The sequence below is a fragment of the Penaeus chinensis genome, chromosome 28 (genome assembly GCF_019202785.1).
Source record: "Penaeus chinensis breed Huanghai No. 1 chromosome 28, ASM1920278v2, whole genome shotgun sequence".
Classification (NCBI taxonomy): domain Eukaryota; kingdom Metazoa; phylum Arthropoda; class Malacostraca; order Decapoda; family Penaeidae; genus Penaeus; species Penaeus chinensis.
This window is the reverse complement of record NC_061846.1, coordinates 18,040,638-18,059,873: the sequence shown is the minus strand read 5'-3', so window position 1 is coordinate 18,059,873 and position 19,236 is coordinate 18,040,638. Positions and strand designations below refer to the sequence as shown.

The 19,236-nt window shown below is 37.1% G+C and overlaps 3 protein-coding genes across 3 annotated transcripts in view; all 3 read right to left on the bottom strand.

Moving 5' to 3' along the window:
- LOC125040211 (actin-2, muscle-specific-like) overlaps positions 1-2,137 on the bottom strand; it is a 3,046-nt gene extending 909 nt beyond the window's left edge. Inside the window, exons 1-2 of the mRNA XM_047634757.1 lie at positions 2,091-2,137; positions 1-439 (exon numbers count right to left, since the gene is read on the bottom strand). The exon at positions 1-439 is cut by the window's left edge and continues 909 nt beyond it. Coding sequence (XP_047490713.1) covers positions 1-416 — 416 coding nt within the window. The 5' untranslated portion in view covers positions 417-439; positions 2,091-2,137. The remainder of the gene's footprint in view (positions 440-2,090) is intronic.
- Positions 2,138-5,178: 3,041 nt separating this feature from the next.
- On the bottom strand, positions 5,179-7,412 carry LOC125040210 (actin, muscle-like). Its single transcript, XM_047634756.1, has 2 exons — positions 7,296-7,412; positions 5,179-6,694 (listed from the first exon to the last, which is right to left on the bottom strand). Exon 2 carries the CDS (start codon positions 6,680-6,682, stop codon positions 5,552-5,554), a length of 1,131 nt encoding a protein of 376 aa, XP_047490712.1. The 5' UTR covers positions 6,683-6,694; positions 7,296-7,412; the 3' UTR covers positions 5,179-5,551.
- Positions 7,413-15,014: 7,602 nt separating this feature from the next.
- Positions 15,015-18,454, bottom strand: LOC125040209 (actin, muscle-type A2-like). The gene is made up of 2 exons (XM_047634754.1): positions 18,338-18,454; positions 15,015-17,410 (listed from the first exon to the last, which is right to left on the bottom strand). The coding sequence occupies exon 2, from the start codon at positions 17,392-17,394 to the stop codon at positions 16,264-16,266; it is 1,131 nt and encodes a 376-aa protein (XP_047490710.1). The 5' UTR covers positions 17,395-17,410; positions 18,338-18,454; the 3' UTR covers positions 15,015-16,263.
- Positions 18,455-19,236: the final 782 nt, after the last annotated feature.

The following is a 19,236-nucleotide window of genomic DNA, read 5'->3' as shown; positions in this document are numbered from 1 at the left end:
GCCTGGATGGCCACGTACATGGCAGGACAGCTAAATGTTTCAATCATGATCTGAGTCATCTTCTCGCGGTTGGCCTTGGGGTTGAGAGGAGCCTCAGTGAGGAGGACGGGAGATTCCTCAGGAGCAACACGGAGTTCGTTGTAGAAAGTGTGATGCCAGATCTTCTCCATGTCGTCCCAGTTGGTGATGATACCGTGTTCGATAGGGTACTTGAGAGTGAGGATACCTCTCTTGCTCTGGGCCTCATCGCCGACGTAGGCGTCCTTCTGACCCATACCGACCATCACACCCTGGTGACGGGGGCGACCGACGATGGAGGGGAAGACGGCACGAGGGGCGTCGTCTCCGGCGAAACCGGCCTTGCAGAGGCCAGAACCATTGTCAATGACCAGGGCAGTCGCTTCGTCGTCGCACATATTTCTGTTCTTGCTATTTACGTCTGAAAAGATGGATAAATAATTATTCTACAAATGTACCTGCTGCACATTTACCTCATAAAGACGCACAGCAATGGTTACATTTCGAAATATTTGCCAAATTTTGATGTGGATAAAGGGGGGGCGGGGGTCAAACGAAAACAAAAAGAAGTTCAACAGGGAAAAAAGCAAAGTAGAACATATAGCAGAAAATCATGACTAAAAGACGGAAATTTCGAACAGGAAATAATAAGGAGACAAGGAAGAGTAGCATAAGGTACATGGTAATGAACAAGGAAGAAAAATAGTAAACAGAGAATGTTGCCATGGCTGTTAATGATAATAATAATCGGAATGGTGAGACTGATGAAAATGGTAATGATTAATATAAATGGTAACAACGTGAGGTAATGGTGATTATGATAACGATCATTATGATAATAAAGATAAAAACTCAGGCAACAACAGTAACATGATGACGAGTAAAATATTAATGATAATGAAGATGCAACTACAATAAAGCTAGTTGAGATAGAGGTAATAAGAATAACGATAATAATGATAACTGGAAGCCGTAAGGGAAATTTAAAGGATAAAATATAATCACGAAAATGATAACAATAATATTGAATGATAATGGTAGCAACGACAATAAAGTTTTATGACAAGTATGATAATTATCTTAATACAAAAAGAAAAACGCTGCAATTGATTTCATAAGAGAATAAGAAAAAGAAGAAAGTGGAAGATGTAAATATCCGTAATAACAAACAGAAACTTATAATAAAAGGGAAGACGAAGAAGAAAACGATGATAAAAATAGTAATAGAAAATACTTATAACAATAGTAGTGGTTGTAGTAACAGAAATTGCTCTAGGAACAAAGGAAAGGACGGAAGGAAGAGGAAAAAATGTAAAGGTAAATTATAAGAATGAGAGGTCACTGTGACATATGATTTCTTTTTGCCCGTTAATCCTTGTTATCATAAAACTTAACAACATCAGCTGTGGAATAGTTTGGGAATGAATAGTTAACTCACCGTCAGAATATGTGTGGATCTATGCCTGTATGGACTATTAGTCTGTTTGTGCAGTGAACTTAGTAGACAAAAAGGTAAATGATGTAATTTTTATGTAATTCTTAATAACACAATAGTGTAAATGTAATGCAGAAGAAAATGCATTGCACACATGTATCTCCTAATAATCTGTTTATATTTGAATTATTTGCAAAGTAAAAAAACAAAAATAAAATAAAAAATAAAATAAATAAGTACACACTTTCTGCTGTAACCGACCAAAAAATTAATTCTTTCCAATGGTGTCGTGACATAAAAATCTCCTGTCTGAATAACGAAGTTTAGAATTGTCATATAAACACATTTGGAGTAAAAATGCCATTTTCATACACGTGATTTTAGTTAGTTAACACAGCATTGTCTTATTGCAACCTGGTAATTCTGAACTTGCAGGATAAATAAATCGCGACAGGTCAGTGTTTCGAGGTACTCCATGTTAAGCTGTCCTTCAGTACTGTTCAGTCATTACTACCAAATATTTACAGTGTTAATCAAACCCACGGTATGTCACCAAACGCAAGTGAGATGGTTTTCAACGTCGTTTCCGGTCACAACAGCTGATCACTCTGCCTCGCGAACAACGGACACCCATTACCTGGACAAGCGGATGTTCGTGTCCGAGGAAGGAGACTGGCGGGAGGACCTGCGTCTTCGGGCAATAAGTAGATTGGGGGATTCTATATATACCTTACATGTACAGAGGCCGGCGGGCGTGGGGTTAGGCTGGGTGGAAATGGGGCGTGGGCGGGGGGTGTTAGATATGGAATGGGGTGGGAGGTGACTCTCCAAAAGACACGTCGAGTGGGCTGTAGGAGCTCGCGATAAGAGGACGCTTTGCTATATATACACAAGCTTTCTGTTGCCAACACGAATAACCACGTCATCGGCTAATTGACTGAGTGGTAGGCAGGGCGATGGTCAGTGTAGCACAAATGTCCGGAACTGAGCGCAAAGGACGGGAAGGAGGATTAAAAATAAATTGCCTTGTTGATAAAACAGTATGTTATATAAAATTGTTTGATAGTTGTTCACCTCATTTCAGTACACACTTCGTCTACTGTAATGTAGTACTGTATATACCTATATTTTAACTACTAACAAGTCACGTTATGGTTTCATTATTCATTGTTCTCGCGGTCCTGCCTACAGTCTATCAACTCGGGGTACGAGGAACTTTTAAGGCTACCAAATAAAAGCCAACGAAAGGTATGAGAAACTCCAAGAAGCTTAAAAAATGACAAACAAAAACAAAAACAACCATAAAACCAGTAAATAAAAAAAAAAAAGAATGCAATTAAGACCTCGTTTATATGAAAAGGTATTCTGAATTATATTCGTTTCCGTGGATGAAGCAAGTGTACGAATTAGGACGCGCGACAGAATCTGTCGACCCATTTGTCTTTTTTATCTCCACAATAGGACAACTAACGGCAAATAGGTGCTGATGAATCATCAAGTATTAATATCATACATTACCAGCTAGACGGATGAAGGAACGAAGGCACATAAAACGGAAGATATTATAAAAAGGCAAGGAAACTAAACTTAAGTATTCGAACACAACAGACATCCATTTATTGACATATTTTTTAAGAGTGGTAAATTTCTAAAGCAACAACAACGTTTGAGCCAAAAGTTGTTTAGAATCATATATATATATATATATATATATATATATATATATATACATGCATACATACAATCGTATATATATATCTATATATTTATTTATTCATTCATAATCATAGGTTAAGATTACTAAGGTTCTAAAATTACTTAAATTTTCTTTAGTGGTGTTAAGTAGCATTGTGAAGAGATTTATTTTCATTTCTTTTTTTTACGCTATTTTGGCAATATTATTATTATTATTATTATTATTATTATTATTATTATTATTACTATTATTATCATTATTACTATTTTATTGTTATGGCAATATTATTATTATTATTATTATTATTATTATTATTATTATTATTACTATTATTATCATTATTACTATTTTATTGTTATTATTATCATTACTATTATTATCATATCATCATCATTAATATTATTACTCTCATTACTGTTTTTGTTATTATTATTATTATTATTATTATTATTATTATTATTATCATCATTATTACTATTATCATAATTGTCATTATAACTATTATTTCTATTATGAGTTTTAACATCATCATCATTATCATTATTACTATTATTACTATTAGCATCTTTATTATTGTTATTGTTATTATTATCAATACCATTATCATTATCATTATAACTAATATTCCATTTATGATTTCAAGCATAAGCTACAGTGATCTTTTGTGGTCGAATCCGAAGTTTGATAGATAGATTGATTAATTAATTCTTTAAATATAAACCCTATTTCCATCATCTGAGATAACACATTTAAAGACAAATTGGGCGAAGTTGGGTGTTTTCTTTATCAATTTCTTATTACATAGGTAATTAAATGATACAAATAAACCAAAATGTATTGCCACAACATTTCTGAAAAAAATCCTTTTCTAAAAAGTTCATAGAGTGAGAGAGAGAAAAAAAAGATTATTATAAAAACAAAATAAACAGAAAATGTACCTCATTCACTCAACAAGTTCCTCATTTAAATGCGTAAGAAGCGCCTATGTTTATCTGCTAATGTCAGTCAAATGATGAATTTCGTTCCGAAGAGAAGCCCTGGTTATGGGATGACGTCCTTAGAACCTAGGACTAACGAATTATTACCTTGACAAATTTACGATAATGAAGACATATATATGTATATATATATATATATATATATATATATATACACACACATATATATCCATACATGTACGTATAGATACATACATATGTATGTATATATACTTTTATATATATATGGAGTATATATATTTATGTATATACATACATACATATATATATATATACACACATACATGTAATGCACGTATACACACACAAACACACACACACACACACATATATATATGTGTGTGTGTTCGCGTGTGTGTATATATGAATGAATGTACACACACACACACACACACACACACACACACACACACACACACACACACACACACACACACACACACACACACACACATGTATGTATGTATGTATATACACACAGCCACACACACACACACACACACACACACACACACACACACATACACACACACATATATATGTATGTATGTACATACACATATTTCAATATTTATTTGTACATCTAATATTCTGTTTTACATATAGTTTATCCTTCATCAAGACACAATTATTCTAACAACGATCTATTAGTTGCAATGTTTTTTTTCCTTTCACTTTTCTTTCTTTTCTTTGTTTCTTTTTTGCAAGGATCTATTTTTGTAAGGATCTATTTTCGATCTTTTTCTTACACCTCTCGGGTAAGTAAGGCATTTCTCATATGCCTTAAGGTCATTTATACTTGTATATATAGCAGACGTGTCAGATATCTGGCTTTATACTGTCAACATTCTCATTGCCAGATGCATGTAACGGGACACAATTGCAGTGTATGTTTGCAATTTACTATCTATATTTGTTTCCTTTCGAGACAAGTTGGAACGTTGTTATATCTATCCTTGCAAAATATTTGGTCTGACATCTTACATCTGGCATCATATTTTTTATATGGATATTCTAGTCATACAAATCCCTTTAGATCTTATTGTGATTTTATTTTTGTCACACATACACATATAGGATGTTTTCTTTATTTGACAAAGGTTTATACACTCGTTGTGATAATGGCAGTATGCACTTTATTGCATTTTATTAAGACCATCCCTGAGGAACAGAAACACCAGGTACTAGATATATCTAACCTCTCCATCACACCCAAGGTGTTAATTTATGCAATTTTGTGGTGATCACGTTATGAGATGATGAAAATCAAAGCAGATGACCTATATATCAATTTACATAGATATCAATTTACTTAAAACCAAATGGACACAGGAAGGCAATGAGAGTGATTCGTGTGATCATAATGGACGAATTTTCTGGAGCGCAATTTTTTCTTGGATGGATCTAGAAGCACTTGCGATGGACGATTCCGGGACCAGATTCCTCGTACTCCTCTTTTGTGATCCACATGGCCTGGAAAGTAGAGAGAGAGGCCAGGATGGAGCCGCCGATCCACACGGAGTATTTACGCTCAGGGGGAGCAATGATCTTGATCTTGATGGTGGAAGGAGCCAGAGTTGTGATTTCCTTCTGCATGCGGTCAGCGATACCAGGGTACATGGTGGTGCCTCCAGACATGACGGTGTTGGCGTACAGGTCCTTCCTGATGTCGACGTCGCACTTCATGATGGAGTGGTAGACAGTTTCATGAACGCCAGAGGATTCCATACCAAGGAAGGAAGGCTGAAAGAGAGCCTCAGGGCATCGGAAACGCTCATTACCAATTGTGATTACCTGACCGTCGGGAAGTTCATAGGACTTGTCCAGGGAGGTTGATGCAGCTGCCTGAGCCATCTCGTTCTCGAAGTCGAGAGCGACATAGCAAAGCTTCTCCTTTACGTCACGAACGATTTCACGTTCAGCGGTGGTGGTGAAGGAGTAGCCACGCTCAGTCATGATCTTCATCAGGTAGTCAGTCAAGTCACGGCCGGCCAAGTCGAGACGCATGATGGCGTGAGGAAGAGCATAACCCTCGTAGATGGGGACAGTGTGGGACACACCGTCACCGGAATCAAGGACGATACCAGTGGTACGACCAGAGGCGTAGAGGGACAGCACGGCCTGGATGGCCACGTACATGGCGGGGCAGCTGAAGGTCTCGAACATGATCTGGGTCATCTTCTCACGGTTGGCCTTGGGGTTGAGGGGAGCCTCAGTGAGGAGGACGGGAGATTCCTCAGGAGCAACACGGAGTTCGTTGTAGAAAGTGTGATGCCAGATCTTCTCCATGTCGTCCCAGTTGGTGATGATACCGTGTTCGATGGGGTACTTGAGAGTGAGGATACCTCTCTTGCTCTGGGCCTCATCGCCGACGTAGGCGTCCTTCTGACCCATACCGACCATCACACCCTGGTGACGGGGGCGACCGACGATGGAGGGGAAGACGGCACGAGGGGCGTCGTCTCCGGCGAAGCCAGCCTTGCAGAGGCCGGAGCCATTGTCACAGACAAGCGCAGTGGTGTCGTCGTCACACATGATGGATCAAAACTAGAAAATGAAGATTTTTTTTCAGCAAACATGAATATCACTTCTAACGATAACTAATAACATGATTATGAAGACTGAAGACTTACTGAGAGAAGGTTGACAATGATGATAATGGAAATTGATAGTAATGGAAATGGAAATGGTAATGGTAATATCAACAACAAGCTTCTATGATGAGTTCCATCCTTTATTCGTACACTTCGATAAAAACGACAACAGCATAAAAACTATAAACAAATTCCCCTTCATACCTATTTTCTATGGATAACTAGAGTAACACAGAACCTAAGCCACGCTAAGGATAACTGTTATAACAATAACGTAAAGTATTGCAATGGCAACAGTACTGATTATATTAGTGAATTCCCTGATGGTAACTCCCTCCTCCTCAGTTAAGAAGATAATGCAGAGAAGTTCACATGTCCCGTGTACGTGTGCCAGATGACCTGTGAGTGTAATATTGTGTATATATGTGTTTAATAATCACAAAAGTATCGAACAATTCCATCAAAACAAACAAAATAGGCAGACAGAATCCCTTCACGCGAGTCTTTAACACTGTGCACCACTGCACATGCCAGTGCCCTTCGAAGGCCCTTACCTCGGCGAGAAAGTCCCTCCTTCGGCGCCCTCGGCAACGTACTGACAGCCCACTCTCGTCGGGCACGCGGGTTATTATATACACATGCTCCGGGGTGAAACGATGCCCATATAAGCGTCAAGTAGGCAGGTAACTGGCAGGGGATGTGATTGAAAGAGGGAGGGGAAGGGGTAAGGGGAGAGAGAAATGGTGAGGGATAAGGGGTGGAAGGAGAGAGGGGCGAGAGAGGGAAGGTGGGGTGAGAGAAGGAGGGAAGGGTAGGGGAGGGAAGGAGGAGAGTGAGGGGAAGGAAGGAGGGAGGGGTGGAGAGGTGGAAAGAGGGAATAAGAGGTAGGGGAGGGAAGGGATGAGTTGCGAAAGCGGGAAGGTGGGGTGAGGGAAGGAGAGAAGGGGAGGGTAGGGTAGGGGAGGGAAGGAGGATGGTGAAGGGAAGGAAAGAGGGAGGGGGGCGGGGGGAAGAGGGAAGAAGTAGCGGAGGGAAGGGATGAGGGAGGGGCGAGAGAGAGAGAGGGAAGAGTGGGGGTAGAAGGAAGAGAGAAAGAGAGGTAGGGAGGAGGGAAGGAAGGAGGGAGGGGAAGGTGAAAGAGGGAAGGGGAGAATGTGGAGTGATGGCCAAGAGGGGGGGTGGGGCTGATTAGGGCACTGACGGTCTGGCCAAGTAGCAGTAAGGGTGAAGGTACCCTGTAAGTGTGTGAGGTCAATATTGACAGCTGCTCGCTGTCAGCCAATATTATATTCAGAGTATATTTCGGAACATGATTTAAGCACACTGTTGCGGTTGACAATAAGTTATTCGAGTTGGAAGTCTGACGCGCTATTAGTTAGGATGTAAAAGTGTCAAGTTCAGATGTGACATTGTATCTGTATACTGTATGTGGGCGATAAACACATACACGCACATATATACATATATACATACACACTCACACACACACACATGTGTGCATACACACATACATATATGTGTGTATACATACATGCATGCATGTATACACACATATGTATGTACATATATATATATATATGTATATGTATATATATATATATATATATATATATATATACATATATATACATGTAAGTATATGTATATATATGTATATATACATACATATATATATGTAAATGTATGTATATGTATGTATATATGCATATAAGTATATATATATATATGTATATATATGTGTGTGTGTGCGAGTAAATGTAATATATATATATATATATATATATAAATAAGAAAATATATATATATATAAATAAGAAAATATATATATGTATATATATGTAAGCGTATATAAGTAGATGTACTTATATATATTTACATACATGTATATATGTGTAAGTATATGTGTATATATGTCTTTTTCTGTGTGTATATATCTACATACACATATGCATACATATACATATATATTTACACACATATATGTATGTGTACGTATATGTATGTATATGCATATATATACACACAAAAGTAAATATATGTATGTATATATATGTATATATACACGTACATATACATGTAAATGTATGTATGTATGTATATATGCATATATGTATATGTTTATATGTATACACATATGTATATATTTTTATATGTATGTATGTATACACACACACACACACACACACATGTGTGTGTGTGTGTGCGAGAAAATGAAATATATATACAGATAAATACATATATATGTATAAATATAAGTGTATGTAAGTAGATGTACTTATATATACTTACATACATGTATATATGTGTATGTATGCATATATGTATATATACACATATATGCATATATACATATATACATATATACATACATATATATACATATACATACATACATATACATATGTACATATATACATACACATGTGTGTGGGTGTGTTTTTGTGTGTATGCATATACATACATACACATATACATGCATATACATATATATTCACACACACATATATGTGTGTATGTATATATACATATATATATAAAGACACATATACTTCCACGTATATATTCATGTAAGTATATACAAGTATATCTACTTACACACACAGACACACACACACACACACACACACACACACACATATATATATATATATGTACACACAAGCACATATGAATGTATATATATACATTTATATACACACATACACACACACACACACACACACACACACACACACATATATATATATATATATATATATATATATATGTGTGTGTGTGTGTGTGTGTGTGTGTGTGTGTGTGTGTGTGTGTGTGCGTGTGTGTGTGAGTGTATATGTGTATGCATATACATATGTATATAGACACACACACACACACACACACACACACACACTCTCTCTCTCTCTCTCTCGCTATATATATATATATATATATATATACATATATACATATATATATATAAATATATATATATATATATATATATGTATATATATGTATATGTATATACATATACACATACCTACACACATGCATGAACACACACACATTTTGTTTTAGGTATATATATATACACACACATTAATGTATATATCATCATCATCATCAGCCTCTCCCAATCTTTTCCAACTTTGTCTGTCCTGCGTTTTTCGTTTCGTCTTGACCCCTAAATTTCGTTATTTCGTCACGCCATCTTGTCATTGGTCTGGCCCTTGGTCTCTTTATGTATCTATAGCCCAGTCTGTTAACTTCTTTGTCCATCTTTCGTACTGTTCATTGCCACTTTTTTCTTATTTGATGCTCACAAATATATCTTCCACTTTTGCCAATTCCCTGATCCACGTCGTCCTCATTCGATCTCTTAGGCTAATTCCCAGCATCAACCTCTCCATCCCTCTCTGGGCACTTTTTAGTTTTCTCTCCAGTAAATTTGTTGTAGTCCATGTTTCTGATCCATAGGTCATACCTGGAGGACACATTGGTTAAAGACTTTTCTTTCTAAACATAATGGCAAGGAGCGTCTTAGTATGCTATTGTGTCTCCTGAAGGCTAGACTGATGCGTCGCTTTATTTCCTCTTCGCTAGATGTGTTTGTCTGTACGAGTATATATACCCTACCTCTAGCGCTTCGCCTTGTTCGAATTGAACTCTACTGTTGAACATGATCTTAGTCTTTTTCTTGTTCATCTTAAGTCCGACTTTCAGACTTTTCTCTATTCAGATCTTTTATTAACTGCTGCATTTAATTTGCAGATCCACTGAAGAGAACAAAATCATCTACAAATCTTAGATTGTTTAGCTATTCGTCTCCTATTTTGATACCCTTTCCGTTCCATCCTAGCTTCTTGAATATTTCCTCAAGGCAACCTGAAATAGTCTTGCTGAGATGGTATCGCCCTTTCTAACACTTTTTTTTTTTAACTGGTATTTTATCGGTTTCCGTGTGGAGCTTGATGGTTGCTGTCCCCTCTTCGTATATGTCTTCCAGTATTTTACAATATCCCTCTTCTACTCCCTGTCTTCGAATGCCTTCTAGTACTGATGATATTTGTACAAAGTCAAATGCCTTTTCGTAATCGAATGCAAATGTATACATATATATACACACACATATAAATCTATATATATATATATACACACACACACACACACATATACATATATATATATATATACATATATATATATATATATGCATATATACTCGTATATGCAGATATATGTGTATATAGGTATACACACATGTATAAATATATATATATATCTACATATACATATATATACATGTATATACTTATATATAAATATATATGTATATACATACATACATACATATATACATATATATATACACATACATATATACATACATACATATATGTGTGTGTGTGTATTTTTGTGAGTATGTATATATACATATAAACACACATACATACACATGCATATATACAACACACACACACACACACACAATATAAGCAAGAAGGCACAATGTGCCCACCACCAACCGCATGAAACCGCCAGTGGAGTGATGCGCAGTATCAGTGTCCAGTGTTCCCCAGGTTGACAGCGGCATCACGGCACCTGTTGTGATAAATAATAACTACAGTCAAAACATAAGACAAGGAACGCCTAATTCAAATAAACAGGAAGCAGATGGGTGTACTCTCGTAGAAAAAAAATAAAAAAATAAAAATAAAAACAAAGACAAAAAACAGCGAGAGAGAGAGAGAGAGAGAGAGAGAGAGAGAGAGAGAGAGAGAGAGAGAGAGAGAGAGAGAGAGAGAGAGAGAGAGAGAGGGGGGGGGGGGGATTCAAGGCCAAACCCCTATAGGTGGCAATCAAACCAGAGGCGGTTTCTGTAGAGGAAGCAGACATCGAGAATCATCAACTCGTTAAATTTCCTGAGGGGGAAAGTTGTTCATATTATCCAGCTTCATTGTCTCAGCTAAAACTAAGGTACTTGTCACTGACGAGTTTTTGAAGTGTGAATCCTTGCCAAGCCCCGTGAGAGTCTTTCTAAATCAAAACAAGTACGAAGCTTTGACCATCAACAAAAGCGCCAACTAATACAAGATCCTGCAGAAGACCCCCTAGTATTTACCTTTCTAATAAATGGTGCCTCACAATCAAAGCAGATGAACTGACATCATAATGAAACAAAATACTATCGACATTGAGTAATCACAGAAACAATAATACACTAAACCTCGGAACCAAAAAAAAATACCACTCACATAAATTTTGTAAGGGCAGAAAAGGTGACGGCATTGGTATTTATATCGGGAACACCATGCAATCCATCAGTCCACCTAATGACGATCTTTAAATATTATGGCTTGTAGATGGGCTCAGACGGTTCCTCGCGAAATCAGTGTGCAGGTAATTTGCGGGATATATTTATCATCGAGGCCACCTACCCAAGAAATCCCAAGAAAACACATAATAAAAAACGTTTTCTCCCCCCAAGTAGAGTACCGAAGTCCCTTCTTCGTCATGCTGGGCGACCTCAGCACAAAATCGTAACAAAGAACATTTTCATTTCCAACGTCCCCCCTCTAGTCAGTCGTGATTATATGTTGTTGATCTGGGAATCATTGATATACCAGGCACCCACGAAATCAAATCTCATGCAATCCTAATTCTATAATAATACATGAATGGGCCAAGGTTCTTAACGCCCCCGATCTGGAAGCTAAATGTCAACTATTTTGTAAATCAGTCTATAATTAAATTGACAACTGCTTCAGTAACACACACATAAAGAAAGAAAGAAAATAATCAAAGTGCTGAAAAAAGTTTTACATATTTTTCCAGACTAACAGTATTTGATGCATCTTAGTATCTACTCCTTATATGGACGACCTTCATAGACCCATTTGTGAGTATGGACCGACACTTTGGCATTCATCCACAGCTAAAAATCAAATTAGATTATTAATAATATTACATAACACACATATACGTATATATACATATATATATATATATATATATATATATATATATATATATATATCTCTCTCTCTCTCTCTCTCTCTCTCTATATATATATATATATATATATATATATATATATATATATTTGCACCCACCCACACACATATAAATACACATATAAGCACACACATACACACACACAACAAAACAGTAAGATAAAAATAGTTATGACACATACAAAGGAGGAAAATATTCGGTAAAAATAACAGGTACAAACAGCAAAAGTTAAATTTTACAGTAAATAAATCATGAAATAAATTGAACTTAAATTTATATTCTAAACGTAGTACTCGAGGTGTTGACATGACGTGGGGTAGAGACGACGAGAGTGAAACGATTTTAAAGATTGAGTTTTTTTTTATATATATTTGATGAATGGGGATTCAGTTCATGGCTTGCGATCTTGATTTTTTCCTGCTTTAAGTTCATGTTTCATTTTTAAACAGCAAGACCATGTAAAAAAGATAAACTAATTTTGAGCATAGATCTTGTGGAATGGAATCGTATCAGAATGAACGAACCAATAGTTTTGGAATTTGTGAAAATTATTCTGAAAGTGATTTGGGGAAAGTGGCAGCTGAGTGCTTTGAGTAATTGATTTTTAACTTGTGTCCATAACATGTTAGTTTTGCATGACTTATATCTCTTTGAATACTACAACTTATTAATTTTGGGATTAACATCCTATTTCTCTGGATAAGTTTGAGTGAGTACTTACTTTTACATGCAAAAAAATAAAGTTTCTATGAAGTTACTTTCACTAATGGCAGTTGCAATCTGAGCATATCTGATACCACCGAAGGAGTAAACTTTAGACTGCATTAATTTTGAAAATAGTTGGGATGAAGTATAAATAATTGAAGCCAAAACCGTAAAGCCAAAAGTGTTTTTCTATACACATATATTGTACAGGAATTATGATTTTGATTAACCTATCCAAGAAAGACTGAGTTGTTGACCTTCATAAGTAAATATGTCCAAAAACAATTGTACATAACAAGCATCTCAGACAACAAAAATGCGTTCACGTACCGTTTATACAGTTGAGGTTTAAAGTATGATGGACACTCAACTAGCCATTTATCCTCATAATAGCAGAAAAGTGCATATTAAGCGAGTGTTGAGCTTATGGCACTGCCCATTGCCGCACCATCATTTTTTCCATACAGGTGGCTACCATAATCAAAGATATAAAACCAGAAATAAGTAACAATGAAAATTCTGTGACACACTACATTTTAAGATAATTTTACTTTTGTCACTCCCCCCCTCCCCAACCTTTTAACGCACACTCACCAATATTCTTTTAAAACAAGTGGAGTTTCGTTACGTCGACATGGCACACTTAAACACCCCTAGTAATACGCTTATAATATGCACGTAAACTGAACTTATTGAATGCTTTATTTACTGTAGATGTGACTTTTGCAGCGTGTGCCATTGTTAAGTAGAATGTTTTCTTCCTTTATATGTATCATAATTGTTTATTTTAATGTTTTTGTTCCTTGTAATAGTTCTTGTTCCTGCATTAGATATTGAAAATGGACACAGATCGATGCCCGAAGACTTAGTAGATGAAAAACAAAAGAATATATTTTCGCTCTTCCTTGTTCGATTCCATTTCCGCGCGGAACGTCTGTAATTAAAATGTATGTATAAAAAAAAAAAAAAATGATTGTATGTATGTATGTGTGTGTGCAGATGATTAGATGGATAAAAGAAAGAAAGGAAAAAAAAACGAATATAAAAAGTTGTGATGATTAAAACCCTTCCTTGTATTGACTAGAACGTAATTTTTGACTGATGAAAATGGTCTTATAACACTTCTATGCTCCGTTTTCTTTCCACATTCCATATATTCACTATGTGAGACCTATTAACAAGAATTTGCATTTTTGATGGAAACGTTCAATCTTGGTAAACTAACACACAGATACAAGAATACAAGTCCTGACTACATTCTTTCTGAATTAATTGACCGATCTTACCTTCATTAGTCAAAAGCAGCGCAAGATTAAGTGGAAAGGAATCCACTTAATTTTTTTTCTTACTTTTTGGGCATAAATAATAATTCGATCTTCAAAGAAGAAATAAGGTTGATTCAGCTTTGAGAGTGAGAAAAAAAAAAAAAACATTAATGAAAAAAGATGGAGCTGATAGATAGATAGATAAAAAAAATACATGTGCACATATATATACACACACTAGCACACAAACATCCATCCATCCATAAAATGATGAATGAAGAGAGAAAGACATAAAAAGTACACCGGTTTATGTTTGAATATGCAATATTATTATTCAAGTTCATAGATGACATGCATGTTCATATTCATACGTATACACACATACATACTTTATTGCATGTATATGTACATTCTCATAAATATTCGCAAATCACAGCTTGTGTTAAATGGGATAAATAATAATAATAATAATGATAATAATAATTGTAATAATAATAATTATAACAATATTAATGATAATAATAATGAAACAACTATCACTACTAATAATAATAGTAAAAATAGTAAAACTAAGTGTTCAAGATAGGCCAAGGAGGACGATAGCAGTTATAATCTTATGATGCAAGAACACGATGACTTCACGTTTTCTATATTTCAGTCTAGGAAAATTTCAGTTACCCCTAAAAGTTTTCTGTGACTGATTCGTAATATTCGGAAGTGATACACTGTAACTGCTAGGAAGTAGGTACTTATGTTGATCCACGCACATACTGACTTATCCCACACGCGGATACACGCATTAACATAGATAGACTAACGTTCTATCTCTCGTTCTCTGTTTCTGCCTGACTATCTGTCTCTCTGTAAGCTTGTACAGTCACAGATATAAAATGTTATGTACACGGTGTGTGTGTGTGTGCGTGCGTGCGTGTGTGTGTGTGTGTGTGTGTGTGTGTGTGTGTGTGTGTGTGTGTGTGTGTGTGTGTGTGTGTGTGTGTGTGTGTGTGTGTGACACACACACACACACGCACACCGTGAACATAACGGTTGATAACCGTGACTGTACAAACGTATACATTCATAACTTTTATATAAGGCTGTAAACACAACTTTCCATGTTTCGCTGAGCATAATCAATTTTCCCAGTGATAGCCTGACAAAGTTTCTAAAAGTCATGATATATTAGAGGCACTTTAGAGAGTGGCTGTACATACTGATATGATAATTTCATATACAATATGAATCAAAAGCATAATTTTACATATCAAAATGTGATGTCTTCTGTCGCCATGAATTAATGAAGATATCAAATATCATTAAAGTTTTATTTAAATGAGAATACGCTTTCAATTTTATTTACTCACAATTCTGTTGTATGTTTAAAAAAAGATAATAAAAAATAAGATTAATCTTGATTCAGATTTTCATAAAAACAATAACACATTTATGATTTATACTTAACGTAAATATGAAAGAACAATGGGTTCACAGGATTTACCAGGATAAAAGTGTTGATTTGGTTTAGAAATCGTATAAATCCGTAGAATTTTGGAATTTAGAAGCACTTGCGGTGAACAATGCCAGGGCCGGACTCATCGTATTCCTCCTTGGTGATCCACATGGACTGGAAGGTGGACAGGGAAGCCAGGATGGAACCGCCGATCCACACGGAGTATTTACGCTCAGGAGGAGCAATGATCTTGATCTTGATAGTAGAGGGAGCCAAGTTCGTGATTTCCTTCTGCATACGGTCAGCAATACCAGGGTACATGGTGGTGCCTCCAGACATGACGGTGTTGGCGTACAGGTCCTTCCTGATGTCGACGTCACACTTCATAATCGAGTGATAAACAGTTTCGTGAATTCCTGAAGATTCCATGCCGAGGAAAGATGGCTGGAACAGAGCTTCGGGGGCACGGAAGCGCTCGTTGCCGATGGTGATGACCTGACCGTCGGGAAGCTCGTAGGACTTTTCAAGCGAGGAAGTTGCTGCTGCTTGTGCCATTTCATTTTCAAAGTCGAGAGCCACATAGCAAAGCTTCTCCTTGATGTCACGGACGATCTCACGTTCAGCTGTGGTGGTGAAGGAGTAGCCACGTTCCGTTAGAATCTTCATTAAGTAGTTTGTCAGGTCACGGCCGGCCAAGTCCAGACGTAGGATAGCATGAGGAAGAGCATAACCTTCGTAGATGGGGACAGTGTGGGTCACGCCATCACCAGAATCAAGAACAATACCCGTGGTACGACCAGAGGCGTAGAGGGACAGCACGGCCTGGATGGCCACGTACATGGCGGGGCAGCTGAAGGTCTCGAACATGATCTGGGTCATCTTCTCACGGTTGGCCTTGGGGTTGAGGGGTGCCTCAGTGAGGAGGACGGGAGATTCCTCAGGAGCAACACGGAGTTCATTGTAGAATGTATGATGCCAAACCTTTTCCATGTCGTCCCAGTTGGTGATGATACCGTGTTCGATGGGGTATTTGAGGGTGAGGATACCTCTCTTGCTCTGGGCCTCATCGCCGACGTAGGCGTCCTTCTGACCCATACCGACCATCACACCCTGGTGACGGGGGCGGCCGACGATGGAGGGGAAGACGGCACGAGGGGCGTCGTCTCCGGCGAAGCCAGCCTTGCAGAGGCCGGAGCCATTGTCACATACCAGTGCACTTGCATCTTCGTCACACATGGTGATCAACTAAAATCTGCAAAAAATGCGAAGAAGTATTTTTTTTTCGCTAGTCCATGGATTCATATGATATACATAAAGAGTAACACAATTCAAAGAAAATGTATGTTATCACAATCCTCCTGTACATACACAACAAACGCTCACATTCACTCATTCGCTCACATGCACATATATGGACACACAAACCCACATATACACGTTTCAAAGATTTCTCTTACTCTCTTCATTTCTCTTCTTTCCTCTTTTCTCTCTCTCATAATCTATCACTCTAACATTTGTTAGATTGATGGATGATAATATAACATTTGTTGCATTCTCCATACACACATATGTATACAGACATACATGTCTACGCACATGTACCATTCTTTGAATATAAAGGGAATTGTATATGAATGGCTGGCATATGTATATGTACGAAAACATGGGCAAACCGTACAAATGTACATGCAAAGCAACACGACTAAACATACGGAAAAGGAAAATATGAATAATAATAAATTGATATATAATAAGAAAGATAGATAGAAAGATAGATAGATAGAGAGAGAGAGCGAGAGAACGAAAGAGATAGATAAATAGACAGATAGAAAGAGAGAGAGTAAGACGGAGAGAAAGAAAGACGGAGAAACAGCGAAACACACACACACACACACACACACACACACACACACACACACACACATACACACAAACACACACACACACACACACACATAAAGAGAGAGAGAGAAGGGGGAGAGGGAAGGACAAGTGAATAGTGAATAGATAACTGAAACACAGTTTTGCGCAACCAAAAATGAGCTTCATTGAGTTAAATTCACTTCGCATGATTCAATAAACATAATGCCTCTGACATGAAATACTTTCGCACACCAACATCAAAGACCTATTGGTCTCTTCATCACAAACCACGTAAAGGTCTAAGAGCTTCACTTACTTTGAGCGAGATCAGAGACACTGGCCTGAGCGACGACTCTGCACTTCCTCTCGGCGACCCTCTACCCGCGACACGGCACTGCAAGTCGGGGGTTTATTTGAGATTCATATATCAAACTGCGGGTCTTGTTGGGGCCATATATGTAGGCACAAGGCATCTTCCCTGCTGCCAAGAGTGGATTGACAATGACGCTTATTGCTGCCAAGATAGACGGATGATTATAGTGATAACGAATATGAAAAAAATGGATCATTGAATATTGATCAGAAGGGGACGTCCTTCACCTGTCTTGCAACATGAAACGAATCGCAAAAGATGAAATAAATCGGTATATATGGGAAACTTACGAAGGACAGCCTCCAGTTACCATTATAGGTCACTTGGCAAACCAATAAGGGTGTCATCATGGAGCAAGAGCCAATACTGTCATTAGATTACCTAAGGCTGACTGGCATGCCGCTAAGAAACCATAGGGCCACGTACCCCATCCCCCCTCCGCACCTATCACCTTCAGGGCCAGTTCTTGTTGTTTTGCTTTGCCAACTGTATTTACTTGTTTGTTGCTTGTCTCTCTGTTCCTCTCTCTTTCAGGTATCCTGTGCCCTCGTGACGTAACTCCTTTAATGCCATTTACCATTTATTGAGCCTATTCTACGTTTATCACCATTAAGAGCAGATCTACTTAAACAGTTATCGACTGTTAGATTTACTCTCAAAACATCAGATAGCTGAAATACACATATCTTGAAGAACCAATAATCTTTCCTTTTCCTTGCCATCTTACTTTTATAATAGGAATTTTGTCGCCTGAATGTGTGGCACAACAAAAGTATAGGTTTATGATGGGGACATCATATTCAGGACAACTACACAAAATCCTACGAAATGCGGTTTGTTGA

Coding starts and splice junctions, on each gene's coding strand:
- LOC125040210 (XM_047634756.1), bottom strand. CDS start 6,682: ATGTGTGACGACGACACCACTGCGCTTGTCTGTGACAATGGCTCCGGC.
- LOC125040209 (XM_047634754.1), bottom strand. CDS start 17,394: ATGTGTGACGAAGATGCAAGTGCACTGGTATGTGACAATGGCTCCGGC.